The 17,324-nt window shown below is 37.5% G+C and overlaps 2 protein-coding genes across 13 annotated transcripts in view; both read right to left on the reverse strand.

Moving 5' to 3' along the window:
- The window catches only part of ABI2 (abl interactor 2), a 102,595-nt gene extending 100,040 nt beyond the window's left edge, over positions 1 to 2,555 (reverse strand). For all 11 annotated transcript variants that reach the window (XM_060016260.1, XM_060016259.1, XM_060016258.1 and 8 more), the window contains exon 1: positions 2,247 to 2,555. In XM_060016260.1, coding sequence (XP_059872243.1) covers positions 2,247 to 2,363 — 117 coding nt within the window. In that variant the 5' untranslated portion in view covers positions 2,364 to 2,555. The remainder of the gene's footprint in view (positions 1 to 2,246) is intronic.
- A 1,050-nt stretch (positions 2,556 to 3,605) lies between these two features.
- Positions 3,606 to 17,324, reverse strand: part of CYP20A1 (cytochrome P450 family 20 subfamily A member 1) — an 80,390-nt gene continuing 66,671 nt past the window's right edge. The window contains exon 13 of one of the 2 annotated variants that reach the window (XM_060016262.2): positions 3,606 to 4,246. In XM_060016262.2, coding sequence (XP_059872245.1) covers positions 4,243 to 4,246 — 4 coding nt within the window. In that variant the 3' untranslated portion in view covers positions 3,606 to 4,242. Of the gene's footprint in view, positions 4,247 to 6,907; positions 17,248 to 17,324 lie in introns of those variants that run through there. The other variant, XM_060016261.2, reaches the window with a different exon arrangement.

Raw genomic sequence — 17,324 nt, forward strand, 5'->3', positions numbered from 1 at the left:
ATTAATTCAGGTACTTTTACCTTTATGTAACAACTGTAATATAAGAGGAACTATACCTTCACATTACAATAAAAATTATCTTCCAGGAGGGGTGGGATACGGAGGGTGGGAGGGAGGGAGACGCAAGAGGGAAGAGATATGGGAACATATGTATATGTATAACTGATTCACTTTGTTATAAAGCAGAAACTAACACACCATTGTAAAGCAATTATACCCCAATAAAGATGTTAAAAAAATAAAAAATAAATTAAAAAAAATTATCTTCCAAAGAGAGAGAAATCTGTTTCTTTCTTTTTTTTTTTAATTTAGTGGTGATAACCACAACCCAATCAGTTTTCCACCCTCAATTTCTCTTCTGACCTGTAACTCTTTCTCATATGTTGCACAAGGGATTGTAATAACAACTTCAGTCCTTTTAATTTGCCTCTCCTAGAGACTGTGAATTCCCAGAGTGAGGACAGCATAGCTTCTTCCTTCTTCCCACCTGCAGCCCATTAAGAGTATAAACTGACACACTACATGGTATTCATTTGCTCACAGATCAGCCTCTCCTACTAACTACACTATGAGATTCTGTGGACACTAGGTATGAATCATCAACACTTGACACAGTGCCAGGCTATATAGACTTTCAAATGTATTTAGTGAAAAACTGAGCATTTTAACCTTTGAATCTCTCCTACCACACTCAGTATCAGCAAAGCACCTGATGAATATGGACAATTGTACTTTTTGTATGAATCTTTGACCCAAGTCACATTCTTTCTTTTCCTACTAGCCATACTTTCAACTGCCTCTTTGGAGGGAAAAGCCTTGGGTTATGTCTCATTTATTCTCCAATACAAATATTCCCTACAAGAAAATACAGAGTTCAGGATATGTCTAATCAAGCAAAATCTCACAATACTATCCTTGATCAACCATGTGGTCCTTACAAAATTTATGAACCTGTAAATTTTAACACCTATTTTTTTTGGTTTAAACCAAGACTTGAGAATGCTTCCCAATACAGCCGATGTTAAGAAGGATGCCTGGAGAGATGGAGGTGGGAACAGGAAAAAAAGACCATAGTGAAGGAACAATTTAACTTATTTCTTCCATTTCCACCTTCATCCCAAGAGAATTTAAATGGGAAGGGAAAAAATGGAGGTAGAACCTGTGATTCAGAATAAGCTATAAAGAAAACAAAAGATACTAACTTTGCAAACCGTGCGTTTTAAACTATCCTTTCATATAATTTTTAAAGAGGAATTTTTTTTAATCCACAGTCTTTTGCTTCTTCCAGGAGCAGCTGGATTTCATCTCACCCAATATCCCCCACCTCCATACACATACATACAGCGCTACCACTGAGTCCCTGTGCCAAACCAATCATCCCAGGAAAAACTAAACCATGAGGATCATTTCCTAATTCTCTCTGAAAAATAATCCCCAATTTTTTCCCCGAAGACAAATTACCTATTCTAATGGGATTGAAGGGAGGTGGCGGGACGGAAGATTTCATTATCATGCAGCTTCTCACTCTCTATAGGGAGAAAAATGGCATTAACTTCCAACAAGGGACAGCTTACTCTTATACTGTATCCCCAGTTAGAACCTAAAAACAAGCAAAAAACCAAAAACCGATCTTTTGATGCATTCAAATGAATAGAAAGCTGAGACAGTTTACTCTGCAGCAATATAACCCCTTAAAAATCCTCCAGAGCTTGGGGGATGGGGGTGACCCATCAATCCCCCCACACCCTTGCCATATGGGGGAGCAAGATTCTGTCAAATAGAAAATGCCACTCTCCGCCTCCTCCGCCATCCCGAAAATTGACTGGCACCGAGTGCGGAGGCGGCCGAGGGAAGAAGCGAGGCGGGGGACACCACACACACACACACACACACACACACACACACACCACACCACACCACACACCACACACCCACACACACCACACCGCACACCACACACACACACACACGCACACACCACACCCGCACCGAGGGCTGATTCATGGCTTTTTTAAATGTTTTAAAGCTACAATTTCCTCCAACCGGAGAATTCTCACCCATTCCCCAACCCCAGCTCCCACCATGCTCCTCCCCCCGCTACATGGGGGTCAGCTGGACTGTATCCCCGCCGCGGCCTCGACCCCACGCGCCCTACGCCCCCAGGCGCGCGGCCCCCGGCCGGGGGTCCCCCACGCGCCCTCACCACCCCGAGGCCCGACGCGCCCAGGCCGGGAGATGCGTCGCACCTGGATGTAGTTGTTCTCGCAGTAATCGGCCACCCGTTCCAGATTCGTGTAACTGTCGAAGAGGGCCCGGCGGCCCCCCGGGATTTCCTCCTCCAGCAGCATCTGCAGCTCCGCCATCTTCACATCCTCCTCCTCCTCATACAGACCGCAGAGGCAGTGGCGGCAGTAGCGCCAGGGAAACCCAAGACTGGGAGAGGAGGAGCGGCGGCGACGGCGGCAGCAACCGGGAGGAGCGAGAAACACTCCCCGCCAGCGACAGGGGAGGGGGCAGCAGGAACGGGGGCGGGGCGCGAGCCGACGGACTCCGAGGACGGTCACCGCGGCGACGGCCGGCACGGCGCGCGCACGCGCGCTCGCCTCCCTCCGCCTCCGGGAGCCCGAAAAAGATTCCCACCCTTGGTCGCGCCGCCCGCCCCTCCCCCACTTCCGGCGTCTCCTAGCGACCGCGGGAGTGGGGGCCGGGATGCGCGCGGGAGTAGCGCGCGCGGTTAACCCTTCGGCCCCCGCAGGTTGCGTGGCTGGAGAAGCGCCCCGGGCTGTCTTTGTTAGTCCGGCGTGAACGCCCACCCGGCTCCGCCGTCTTTTGGCCCGCGTCTTCAGCGACTCCCCTCGGTGTTATCCTCAACCTGGGGCCCAACCCCATGGTCATGGGCCTGAGGGATAACATCAGCCCACTAAATTAACATGCAGCTTTAAGTGCCGCCCCACTTTTCACTTCATCTTTGACCTCATCCATCCTCTCTGGTACAGATAAATTTCAATTTCCTAATCCCAAATTTCCTGTCCTTGGCCTTTTTTGCACCTGTTTGCCCATTGACACCGTTTCCCCCGGCCAGGTTAGCCTCTGTTCTGTTCTCCTTTGACCATCCTCCGGACTTCAGCGTTTTGCGCTTGCCCCTCTCTTTGCTACGCTTCCTCAGTGACCACCTTTTCTGTCATTTCTCTGAGTCTGTCAACTTCACTTTTTTCTTCGTCTGTTCCGTGTTTAAAGTTTCGAAAACGGTTTTGCTGGTACTTTCATTCCTCACAGGGCTGTTACATGGATAAAATAAAAGTTTAAAGCACCTCGGGAAACGATAAATGACACAAAAATTCAAGGTAGATCATTTTGATCTTGCAGTTATTATTCTGTTATTCCTTAGATACTATATCCTTTTTTCCTAAATCTGACTACTACACACAATGCAATCTTAGAAAACTAAAATTCGTGACAACTGCTGAGATATTATAAAGTCCATGACCTTTATTTGTACTGTGGAAAGTCAAGGTTGACTACATTTGCAGTTTAGAGCAAGATTCATTATTTCAACTCTTGTATTTGTGATCTGTTGGCCCTCCTACAGTGATCCCCCCCCATTTTTTTCTTCCCAGATTATGAGGAAACTATATTATACTTTCTCAAAAAATCACTTTAATGCCTTACCATTACACATTTCTGGAGCAATCTCTGATGATGTTATATTAGCTTTATTATATGCACATTAGCAAATTGTGTTTTCTCTGTGGAACCCAAATTAAAGGATACTGAAAATGTTGTTCCAGTCCAGCTAGTTTTGTTCTTAACCACTTTAAACATCTTCTGTATTAGTGGTTCTCAAACTTAAGTGTGAAGAGCTCTTTAAAATGAAAGCTGCAAGGTCACACTCTAGAGATTCATTAGCTTTAGTGATGGAATGGAGTAGTTACTTAAATGGCCCATAAACATGCTTCAGGGATTAACATATTAGATCAAGCAAACTTTTCTTTCCGACTAAAGTTCAATGAATCAAAGGCTACTGTTGGAACTGTGTTAAGTCCACCAGGGTAAGTTAAATGCTAAACAGACTCTTCCCCCATTACTTGTTTCCACCTAGCATTCTTTCAAATACTGCTTAGCAATTAGCCCAATAAACAGTTCTCCCCAGAGGGATGATTCTTCATCCTAGGTATCACTGCGTGAAGATTCTAGTAGGCACTTTCTCAAATTAATATGCGACTTCTTTGGATCGTAGCTTCCTTATCTGAAAAATCAAAGGGTTAAACTCAGGTCAGTTCTTAAACTTCTGAGTGGATTGGAATCACCTGCAGGGCTTGTTGAACCGCAGGATCGCTAGGCCCCAGCCCCACACTTTCTGATTCAGTTGGTCTGCCCCACTTAATAGTTCTAACAAGGTCCCAGGTGGTGCCAATGAAACTGTCCTTCTGGCTCTGAAGGTCTAAGTGGGACTCTTTGCCGAGAGAAGACCTTTTAATATTCGGCAGAATCTAAGAATTGAAGGACATAGATACACACTTTTGCTGCCACCAAGAACATTTCAGCAAAAAAGAAGACAACTACAAAATCTATACAAAGTACATGCATCGTGTGTGCATATATATTATCTGAGTGGAAGGATTGTAGGGTTTTTTGGTTTTGCGCATCTTAATTCCTCTAAAATGAGCATGGATTAGTTTATAAGAGTCCGGTGAGGCTATTATCTCCCCAAATCAGAGAGAATATTTTTATTAATGCATCCCAAGATGACATTTTTAAAGCAATTTTATCATCAGTTTGATTCAAAGTAAGCATTAAAAAGTCACAGATTTTTTACATATTAACCCAGTCATGCCAAGTGCAGTTGATTTTTTTTTTAATCTAATTGCAGGTCCTTATATTTATTTCCAAATTATGCCTTGGCTTTTTCCCAGATTTAAACCCTCATTACCATCTCCTGAAATAAATTATCTTGCTTCACATCATCTACTGATTTGATAAGCAAGACTTTGGGGTTCATTATAGCTTTCAATAAGAATGTTGAAGAATTCAAGGCCAAGAAGAGGGCCTAACGGCTTGGCCCTGGAAGACTCACTTAGTTGGTCAGAGCCATTCTCAGTATGCCTTAAACTGGGCCACTTGTGACTGTACCTTAAAGGATTCACATTTATCCAGTATTTCATCATCATAGTCACATGACTGGTGAGAAAGTGTCAAATTCTTCGGCTGAAATAAAGATACTGTGGAATTCCCCTGATGTATCTCATCCTAGCAACTCTATACTTAAATGAGGAAATTAAGGTAAAGCATATATTGCCTAATATTATGGGCTCTAAAGAAATAAATGTTGCTTAACTGAATTGTTTACATTGCTTGTCTTATGATACCTAGAAGACATACCGATTCACTTCAGACTTTCTGCCCAGACTCTTCCTGCACACACTGACATGATAATTCATCATAAACATTGTTTTCAGGGACTTCCCTGGTGGTCCAGTGGGTAAGACTCCATGCTCCCAATGCAGGGGGCCTGGGTTCCATCCCTGGTCGGGGAACTAGATCCCACGTGCATACCGCAATAAGACCACATGATGCAACTAAGAAGTCCGCATGCTGCAACTAAAGATCCTGTGTGCTAAGACCTGGCACAGCCAAAATAAATAAATAAACATTAAAAAAAAGGAAAAAAAAAAAAAAAAAAAAGGAAAAAAAGATGCTCAACATCACTAATCATCAGGGAAACGAGACATCACCTCACACCTGTCAGAAGAGCTATCACCAAAAAGAATACAAAAAAAAAAAAACACATTATTTTCATCATTAACTCTTTGCCTCCAAATTTTCAGTCTTTTTTTTTTTTTTTTTAACATCTTTATTGGGGTATAATTACTTTACAATGGTGTGTTAGTTTCTGCTTTATAACAAAGTGAATCAGTTCAGTCTCTCTTTTAAATGACATCAACCTATCAGGTTTAAAATCCTTAACATTGAGTATTAATTAGTAGTTAATATTACTGTATTTTCTCATACATTTAAAAAATTTATTAGAGAATAATATCTATGGCACCTAAAGAATACCATGTGTTTCATTTCCACACGGCACTTTCTGTAATATTTATCCCTTTTCCTGGTTTTACATTAAATGCTTGGAAACTATTAAATAAGAAACTATAAGAATGTCATCCTTCTTCATGAAGATACTTGGGACTGTTTTCTTTACCTTGAGGATCTCAAAACTAGTTTTCTGGCTGCTATATGATTTTATCAGGCAATACCAAGTTGGATATATATGTACATACACAGTTCAACGAATGAATATATATTTCAATGAAATTTAAAAGAATTCCTTTTAAGCAGTTAAGTTCCCTGTTTGAGATATTACACAGTAGTAATCAGGAGAAATGCAAACAGAGTGTTTTACTCAAGCAATGACATGGTTAACTTAGTTCCTACTCTTACCCCAAACAAGAAAAATAATTATCAGTGATTAATATTTTCATACACATTTTGGGGTTTTAATCAAATTTAAGACTACCAGGAAATTTTAATACCAAGTGCATATAATGTGTATATATTAAATTTTTGAAACAAATTTTCTGTATGTGATCAGAAGATAAATGACTGGGATCTAAGCCTTATATTTTTAGGCACACTTTATCATCTGAAACTTTGGTTTCAGTTTTAGTGATATAAACCTTGGTCTCAATTTTAGGGATACTTATTTAATGGTTAAAAATGTACCAAACTACTAAAAAAAAAGCTTTACTGTGCAATAGAGCATTCCATGCTTTATAGCTGTATGAATACACATTTTAAGAAATAAGTTTAAAATGACTGGAAAGAATACAAAGAATCCTCCAAAATTAGTCTGTAAGAAAAAAAATCCCCTCCCATTTTCAGGAAGTCAGGAGTCCACAAGTCTCATACATATTTTTTTCATTTTTATTGAAAGTCATTTTTTTGTCTCTTTATTATGGAAATTACAAACATACAGTACGGAGAATGGTGTAATGAATACACAAACATCCACTGATTAGATGCAACAATGGCTTCTATTTTACCTTATATTCTTCTTATGATACAGAATTTTAAAGAAAATTACAATAATCATGACATTTAACCCCTAAATACTTTATTATATATCTCTAAAAAACAAGGATATTTTGCCACATAACCACAATATTGTTGCACATCTAACAAAATCAACAATAATCCCCTCATACTAACCAATACCCAATAAAAAGCATTTTTCAAGAAGAAATTACTCTTGAAAGGAGAGAAAATAACATATACCCATGATACAACTTGGAAGGATTGTATTTAAATATTTAGAATCTATAATAGTTTCCTGTAAGAGACAACAAAATAGCTCCCTTTCCCGTGAAAAGTGGAAAGAGGAAAAAGGTTTTTCCATCAAACCATGAGAGTGGACAATATAAACCTGAAATTCTTCATGACAACGTATCTCTGTGTATAGACATAACCAATGGGGTAGATAATTTATCTTGAAAGGCATATGGTTTTGAAAATAAAAAGTCCTCAGTTCTTTAAGTTTCTACTAAAATTGGTTTTACATATCCCTCCCCCACAAAAACAGTGAATTTCAGAGCTAAAGCATAAAACAGATCATTCTTTCCCACAGCAGAGAGATCACCAATCAGTTCACAAAAATTGGATTTCTAAAATTAGCTACTTTTGTTCACACTTTGTCTTAAATTATGTTAAAGGTTTTGTAGAGCATCAAGCCTCAAAATGTACTAACTAGGTTTTTATTACTGACAGCTATATTGACCTTCACTTAATAACATTAATTGCTAAGAGTTTGAAATATGCCAGTTTTTCTGATTATGCTTTAATACCATTAGAACCTGTATGCTGAATATTCACTGCAGCATGTATGATTTTCAAAGCTGCTAACTTTTTTTTATAACAATCTGTTCCTTATCAGTTTCAGTAATATTGCAAACAAAGAGGTTATACTTTGACAAAATTGCTAACTAAACATCATGGTATATGGTAGTAAGTCTCACTTGTATAGTACAAGGTTGCTAAGAATATCATTGACCACCGATTGCTATGTTCATGAAATGGAATGTAGAAGAGGTTAACAGCAAAAAAAGTGACTCATGATTTTCCTTGTCAAAGTAATTTTATGTAGCCTCTTGGAAAGAAAGGAGCAGAAGAGAATAACTTTGGTATTTTAAAATGGCAAGGAATACTGAATTTAACTACACTTAAAATACATCAGTAGGATTTCTTCCTTCCTCCTCCACAGGAATTAATAATATATTTCTCACAGATTTCTATTATCTAGATGTCCAACCATATGAATAAGTGAATGACTCATATCACTGAAATATTTCATAGGGTTTTATAATGATATTTCAGGGAAAAATCCCATTTTACCTTCCAGCAGAAAATGTTTGGCAATTATTAAAATACAGGAAAGTAAGAGCTCCATCAGTGAAATGGGGCTTCAGATAAGAGACTTATAGTGTACTGTATCACTTTTGCAACTTTAATAAAAATCTGTATTATGAAATTGCTTTTAAGTTTGGCATCTATTTGTTGCCTATTTTGTAAATAATTTTAAGACATCCTAGAGAGTTTTAAATCGCTTGATGATAAATCATGAAAAAGACATTTATGGGTATTTGCCAGGACAACTAGCATACAACCAGGAGGTACAGCCCTCAAAAACCACTGAGTCACAGCACCATGCTGTGTAAGGCCAGATGTGTCCAGGGCTAGCTTCATGGGCTGCAACCAGTGCAGTCCCACAGAAGCCCACACCTCAGAAGGACCCTATGTTGGGGTATAACACTTTGAAGGCACTGCAGTGAAATTCTCAAATTTTATTTGTGAATTTGTATTTTGTAAGTGAAGTCCAATGGGACCCTGGAGTATACGCCCGGGGCTTAGAGTTTACTTCCCTGCCTCCCTAGGCATGTTCTCAGTTACCAGCTTCCTGCTCCCCGGTGCCCTGCACCCTGCCTGGCCTCCCTCTAACCATCCCTGCCCATTACCACTGCTGCCTTCCACCCAGAGCAGCAGTAAGATTGCATCAGGAGGAGAGTTGATGAGGGAGGCCCACTTTCTGCCACGTCACCCTCCAGTGGGGGCCTGGGAGCAGGTGTGGGGAGGACTGGAGTCTAGCCAGCAGTTTGCTCTGCAGCATCTTGAGGCAGGGCAAGGAAGAAGTCATCTCTGCTTTGGGCTGGCCACACCACAGCATGTTCACCAGGTAACTGGGCGGGGCTCCTCTGCCTACCCCTGATCCAGGTAAACAACATTGTCCCAGCATGGAGACTTCAATCCCTTGGGGGTGGGGTGGGGAGGGAGGTCTCTCATCAACCATAGGTTAAAAGAGCAGACCCAACGGTGGGAAGGGGGGAGACTGACTTCATCCCCAGCTAAGACCCCATATTTTCATTTTGCACTGGGCATACAAATTATGTAGTTGGCCCTGATTGTGCCTCTTACAATAAAAATAAGCCCCCAAACCTTTATAAACATCATAGCATGTCCCATCATAGATGGGACATCTCTTTTCAAGTGTTTGTTTTTAGGAGACTATTATCCTATTTCTTCCAGTTATCAATAGCATAGTATAGTAACTTAGGCAGTTCTTTTTGCTTAGGGGGGCCTTTCCTTGGTTTTAAATTCATCCTTTAGAGAATAATATGAAACCAAAAGGAAATCACATTCTGAACAAGTTTGGGGGAAAAAAAAATTGTGCTAGCCTGGGCAAATTCTCATATAAAATAAGTTCTCTCAGCTTTCATTTCCCCCTTTTATAAGGCTATTGGATTAGAACATATCCGTGGAGTCTCTTAAATGTAACATAGTTTTACAAAGTCTATTAAGACTAAAGTAAATTCAAAGCTAGCACGTTAGTAGATCATACTTCTAATCTCAACTTAATTACCTTCAGGGGTTCTTAAATTGCAAAAAAAAATTTATTATTATTATTTTTTACTATACCACAGAGGAACTAAAATATAAAACACAAACATAGCTCTTTAGCAAGCATCTCAAAATCTCAGGCAGCCATGTTGAGTTCTCAAATTCAAGTCATAGTTACCAGAAGGTACCAGTGACTACCCCCTTATTCCACTGCTTAATAAATTCATATTTCCAGAATTGAGGATGAGAATTCCTTCTTCCTAAACTTTGGGTGTCCAAAATCCTAGTATTCTTCTCCTGGCCCCTGACGTGCAAAAGAGAGACTGACAGACAAGTGCATATGAAGTGAGGTAAAAGTAAGTGAAGAGGTCTGATAATGGTATCTCTCTAGGATTGCTGGATTGGAGTTCAGGCTAGAAGGAGTCTCTGGGGTGTCTCTGTGCACATGGCTGGCCATTGTAGAGCTGTCTCTTCTGGTTCTGAGTCAACCTATACTATGGATTAGATTTAGATGATCCCAAGGAGACTGGATCAGTTTGGGGGCTATCCAAGAGATTTAGTCCAAAATTTCCCAAACCTCCTACAAATCCTCTAAATATGAAAAAAACAGAAACTCAGAACAGACTCATGGTTCTATTTCAATCCAGAATTTCACCTTGGGTTTGAAGCCAGATCAATCTCTGATCATGGAGAGAACAAGATGACATTTACCTTGGTGGGATCACCATGCTACAGAACTGCTCTGATGCTTGATTTGCATTTCTCAAAATTACATAATTCCCACAGGGCACCATCTAGATAGAAATACACCACAGTGCCCAATTCTTGTGATTAAACCCTGTATTGAGAAAGATGAAAACCTCAGAGACAGACATAAATTTTATACACACATTAAGAAAGGTTGTCATGGCAACTGCGCTTGAAGATATGTATTTTTAAATCTAAGTAAATTTAACATTCAAAACACATTTGCATCTCCCTCAAAGACTCTGTATCAAGAATATTAAACAAATTTTTTCCAATTCCCTTTGAATCTACACTTCCTTGGAAGCTTAACAAAATCCTATGAATATAATAACAGCATTGACTTAAGCACCTATCTTTGGAAGACTATGAGAAAATCCAAAATGAAAGCCAAATAATGTTGCTCTTCTACTCCCAGAGGCCCTAGATTTCCCCCTCTAAAATTTTAAATTGTGAGCAGGCTAAGCCATATAATCTCTACAAGGTCCTTTTAAGCTCTAAAAATCAATTATCTATTAGCTGCTGACCTTGCAACATAGCAACAAATCATGAAAGATGAACACACCTAGTGCTGCAGTATAATTGAACAATTCATACAAATGACTATAATCAATATTGCTCTTTAACCTAGTCAAACCAATTCCTAGCTTTGTTTCGTCTCACTCTGAACAATCTCCAGGATTTCTATTCAGCATCAATGTTGACACTTTTCCTTGATAAGATACGTAGTTTAATTCTCTTGCTCATAAACTTAAAGTAACAAAAATAATGGCTTGACTCCCAACGGTTCCTTGTGCTTCTTGCACCTCTACAGCCTGTAACTGAAGCCTTCTGTTCTCTGTCATGTAGTCAACTACAAGTTTCTTCCTTTGTCCCTTTCAGCCACTAACCTAAAGGGTCCTTGAGTTGCTTCCAAACCCAGGACCTAGAGAGCTCAAGTGCCAGAAAGTTAAGCTTTGGCACATGAGACTGGGGTTCTTCCTCCTGGGGTGAAGCACAGAAGAGAGAGAACACAGTAAATTCCATGTCTGTTTGGCTCAGTGCTATATCCCCAGCGTCTGCAATAAGATCTGACACACATTAAGTGACCAATAAAAAAGTGTTGCCTAACTAAATGGGTCACATTTCTTTGGACAGAAATGGAAGTCAGGAGACGGAGAGAGTCAGGAGAGTAAGAGGGCTCTGTCCTCTGACAGGGAAAAGAGGAGGAGGTGAGGGAGTGAGAGAACATGGAATTCAGGTGCCTTGGTTCTAATATGGTCACTCCTAGTCTGGAGAATCTCTGGACCATGCATAGGTTAAAGAACTACCTAAGACAGATGTTCCTTTAGACTCCTTTTGTCTGTAGATCATTCTGGACACGACATCTATAGATCTACTGAACACTATATCTCCATGAAACACTGGTTTTTCAGGATAATAGGTATAACTTGAAAAAGGGGTACCTTCATCAAATACATTTGGAACACTCAGTGTTACACCAAGTTAAAATAGGTTTCCTTACAGTAGAACTTCTCAGTTCTTCCAATATATTAATATTCGTTCTGAGAAAGAATATATGTATATAAACAGAATGAATATGATCGAGGAAACTTTTTCTCAGAGTATCTCATAGGATAGGGTACCATGAAACACACTTTGGGAAATAATGCTGTTGTTAACCTAATAAAAAAACTCTGATCCTTAAACATTTCCTAGTTTTAATGATGACCTAGTGATAAGATATAGAAGGAACAAAGGACTACTTGCTTACCGACTATTTTGGTTGATATTTTGTAGAACTATAGGCTATTATAAACCTATGTTCACACCTAATACAGGCATCACTGAAAGATGTCCATACAACATCTTAAATACTTCCAGCAATGGGGTACTTAGCATATTACAAAGTGCTGTTAGCATTAGAGGTAGTTTGGCTATCTGGAAATCTTTTTCAACTATTAAGTAACTTCAATAATCTCCTTTATTCTATATGCAGAGAAAACCTCAATGAAGATTTCATTCATTTATTCAAAAATATTTACTGATTGCCTTTTTGGAGACAGGCACATTACAACTTTATAATATAGTTACAAAATAAGTTTCATTCTCTACTATCATGTGTTAAAAATTAAAACAAGAATTTGCAAGTATTTTAGATGTATATAAATGTAGATTTTAAAAAAACTACCAAACAGGATTATTTGTGACTTATTTGCTCTTGGCAGTTTATCCATGCTATAACAAGATCCATTCCCAATCTGTAGAAAGACAGCCACCAAACTGTAAACTGACTGAATGGGAAGCCAACTGGAAGAAGGAATGTCATTTCCTGCCTTTTGTTTACTGTCTGGATATTTTACAAAATGGCTCCCAGCTCAAATTTTACAATTATCCATTCACTCAGTGTCATAAAATTCTATAAATCAAACATGAAATTGATTTCTGTTGTATTTTAAAAGTCTACTCCCACCCCAAAATAAGACCTTACAAAATTGAAGTAACAAAAGAAAATGTCTGAAATGCATTAAATGAAAAGTAGATCAAATTGTTCTGATTGCAATAGGTAAAAATATACGTATGTGGGAACAAGAAAAAACTTAAAACAGTTGTACAAGTGGCAGCTGAGTTGGCAATATTTAGTTTCCTTTGAGATTTCTTTTAATACTGCTGTTACATTACTCTCTTAATCATTTTCTTTAGCTATTACGAACTGTACATCATTTGAAACTATTGCTTGGTTCTCTCTTAAATAAGAACAAAACCCCACTAAACCCCACTGAAGCTATTAAGATAATCTGAAGTTTAGATCTTTTACTGTTTCTTAGCTAGTATCTGCTGTCTTTATTTACAGTATTTATTCTAGCAGGAATGAAGAACTATTTTAGTTAGTCCTACCCGTACCTACTATTACTTTCTAAGGACTAAATGAGATGAGTATATAAAGAATTTGGTGTGTAACAAATGCTCATTCCAGTCCCTTGTTCTACTTTGGCAAGTTTCAGTCTCACTCCTTTTTATCAGTGCAGATCACTGACAACGCTCAAAGCAACACAGTATCCAGCCTTTCTGGCCATGCTGATTTTCTGACTTCTGCAATAACAGCAACTGCTTTGTTGTCACTGCCTCCCTTCCCCCAACTCCTCCCCTTCTACCTTCATCATTGGTCTTAGGAACTCAGGAAACAGGCATAGGACTGGCTAAGAAGAAAAATAAGGTCGTTAGCATCAACTTGTTGACAATATAAAAACCCACCCTTGAAAATAGTGTCCATTTCTCTCGCAGCTGTCTTCTCACAGCTACTAAATGACTCCTTGATTCTACCGGTCATGTCTTCACTGTTACACACTCAGTAGAATTATGTGTTTTTAAGCAGTTTTCAATGTGTCAACATAACCGCATGTGAAAAAAGGGTACATTTTATAAAGGGTAACAGTACTTTTTATGGGTCTGGAGAAAAAAATAAACATGTCTTCAGGGAAGAATTTTAATCTGTTTCCCCCAGAGACCAAAAACAACAACAAAGATTCTTAAAATGTCCTCTTAAAAGATGAAATGCTATCCCAATTATATATTATATACTATGCTATCCCAATTATCCCTTAATTATATTGAAGATTTTTCTTAGGATAATGGAGTAATTTCATTTCTTAAATGCTCATTGTAACACCTAGATTATGCTATGACTTTAGCAACTTGGTTCTACTAATATATAACTGTTTTGATAGAATAGATGGAGAACTAAGGCCATTTTTAAAGTTGAAAAGAATAACAATATTTGAGAAGGGAAAGAGGCAGAGAAAACGACTGACAAGTCTGTGCTTACATTCTGAGTGAGAAGAATAGTAATGTTCCAGCTGTGGAAAACACTACTGGTTCATAACATATTAAATGAAGAGAACATTGTGTATAATATGTCTGTAAAAATTACATGTGGATTAAAGTGTAGAGGATCCACCTCAGAAGCTTAACACTGGTTAAGTTCAAATAGTGGTGATGGAGTTTCCTATTTTTGTGCTTCTATGTTTCCTAGATTTTTCTACAATAAACCCATATAATTTTCTAATAAAAAAATAGAGCATTTTGTCTTTAAAATACACACTATTTTAATATAAAGAGAACAAATAAATTTTGATAGTCTATAAATAAGATAGAATCTATTTATATAAAAAAATGAAACTGCACATTTGTGGGCCAAACAGCATGTGAGTTTTTCATTTTTCCCAAACATATGCACAGAATTAATTGTTTTGAATTTTATTAGCACAAAGTGTGGAAGAGCCCTTTCATTCCATAAAAAATGTGTTGTGTTGATGTTTTTAACAATAAACTTCTGAACTATCAAAAAGAATGTAGATCAAAATCAGTGAAGAAATAGTTTTTAAAAAGCCAGAAAGCTATAAAACTTAAAGAGTCCTGCTAGAGCCATGCTACGAGCCATCAGTAACACTGAGGCTACTAAAATTTAGGTCATTTGACAAATACAGAGGGCCACGTAAGAACAACAGTGAATGGATAACTTATTTTACATATGATTAACAGTAATTTTTATTTTTTAAAAATCCTCTAGAAAAATGACTTATTTTTAATGTTTCAAGTTATTTATGTAACTCTGGATAAAATATGCTTATTTACCTGATTCTTCTATGCTCTATTTTCCTCGATTCCATCATTATTATACATTGTCTCACTTACTGGCAACATGCCAACACCCTGACTCTGGTTCTGTTTTTGCCTTGATCATGGCTAATCAGGTCGCACTTGCTTTAAAATTCCACTGATCTCACCTGATTTTACTGACACTCAGTTTACATATCAACTGGCTACTCTAACCTTCCAGTGCCAGTTTCCAAACCAATTAAGGTACTTGGATAACAAAGGAAGATGCTCTTTATACGCAAAACCATAGAATATGATAGGCGACAGGGAATAAATGTAACAACATGCCTTTGTAGAAACATGATGCTAGGAACTAAGAATACATTTCACTTAAAGTTTCAGAATTTAAATTATTCCATAAATTAAATGTTTTTGTCAGAAATAAAGGCTGCATCTAGTTACTTAGTTTCTATGTTTAACTACTTATTACTAGGTCTAAAATGTTAGCTATATAACCATAAACACAACATAAAATAACTCAATTAATAACTAGGGTACATTCTTGAAACTAAAATTACAAGAGAAATTCAGCAGTGTCAAAAACAAGCCCATCTGCAAACATTTATCACTATTCTTCCTTTCCTCTCTATCAGCACTTGGCATACTTCCTTCATATCTCCTTTTATCTTTAAAAAAACATATTTTAAAAAAAGAGTTCTTCAAGAACAGTGTAACCAAAGAAAGCAAACTAAAATACAATGCTGTCAATAAAAAAGCATTAAATATAAAAGTTACCAGTACTAAAATGTAAATTTGAAAGATACTTATTTTTGAAAAAGCCCCAATATTTCTTTGCTTACTAGTTAGACTGATCATTTTTCTAAAAGTTTATTAGCTGTTTCCCCTTATAAAAGCTGTTTTGTCTATTTATCTACTGTATGTTTTCTTAACAATTTGTTTGACCTCTTTATATGTAATATGGATATTATCCCTTTCTGTCATATATTTTGCAATTATTTTCGACCCATCTTTGTTTTCTTTCTTTTAAATTTGGTTTCAGTTTTTAGTTAATGCTCTCTCATTTCTTATGGTTAGGATATGACATAATAATAAATAAATTCAGGAATTTTTTTTTACACAAATGATGATTAGTGGAGTAATAGAGTGCTACTACAATTTCCAGCAAAAAAAGGACAGACAAGCCTCACTCTTAGTTTGCTACTTAGGAAGGACACCACTTCAAAACACATTCAGAACTAACTGTATTATTTTCCAAATGATACAGAACTGTTCAAAATGATGAGCAATGTATAAGTCATGAAATAAACACTGTTGTCTGGGAAGGCATACAAGCAAATACAAGGTATGTTATTCACTGAATTACTCAAACCTAATAACAATGATTAAACACAAACTAATTTATACTCAGAAAATAAAAATATTAATCCAATAAATAAAATTATATAAAGTCCTTTTTTTCTTCTCCTTTTTATGTAAAGTCCCCTTTAAGAGGATTTACTAAAAGTGTGAAAATGAGTTATTTTTCTCTTTTATGAATATTTAAAAAACATTATTGTGAAAAATAATTTCTCTTCAAGAATATTAATTTTAGAGATCAAACTAAGGCTAAGAATATGAAAACAATGACATAGAAACTGATAAAACAAAAGTTAAAAGTAGAAGTCCTCCCATTAAAATTATCACTATAATAATGCAATAAGTATAAAAGTATATAATGCACTAAGAAACTCTGATATACAAAAATTCAAATTTACATGATGAAGTACTAATAGGTGTTTATATTATACAATGATGCTTGGCTTATAAAAGGATTCAATACATATTTTCTAAATGGTCATTTCCCTCAACAAAGTTAAGTGTATACAATTTTAATATCTCTTTGAAACAGTGATCCAAGCTTCCTCCTTGGATGATGTTACGAGTTCATACTTAGTTTCAATAACTTGTCCCTCCACAGAAAGTAGGTGCAGTCTCCTCACCAGTACACTCAAAAGTACTGTGGTTACCATATATGCAAACCTAGTCCGGAAGAAAGTCAACTGGTTACTAAAGATTAACAACTATACTTTAACTATATAGATTGTTCATTCTCATCA

Source organism: Delphinus delphis, chromosome 7 (genome assembly GCF_949987515.2).
Source record: "Delphinus delphis chromosome 7, mDelDel1.2, whole genome shotgun sequence".
Classification (NCBI taxonomy): domain Eukaryota; kingdom Metazoa; phylum Chordata; class Mammalia; order Artiodactyla; family Delphinidae; genus Delphinus; species Delphinus delphis.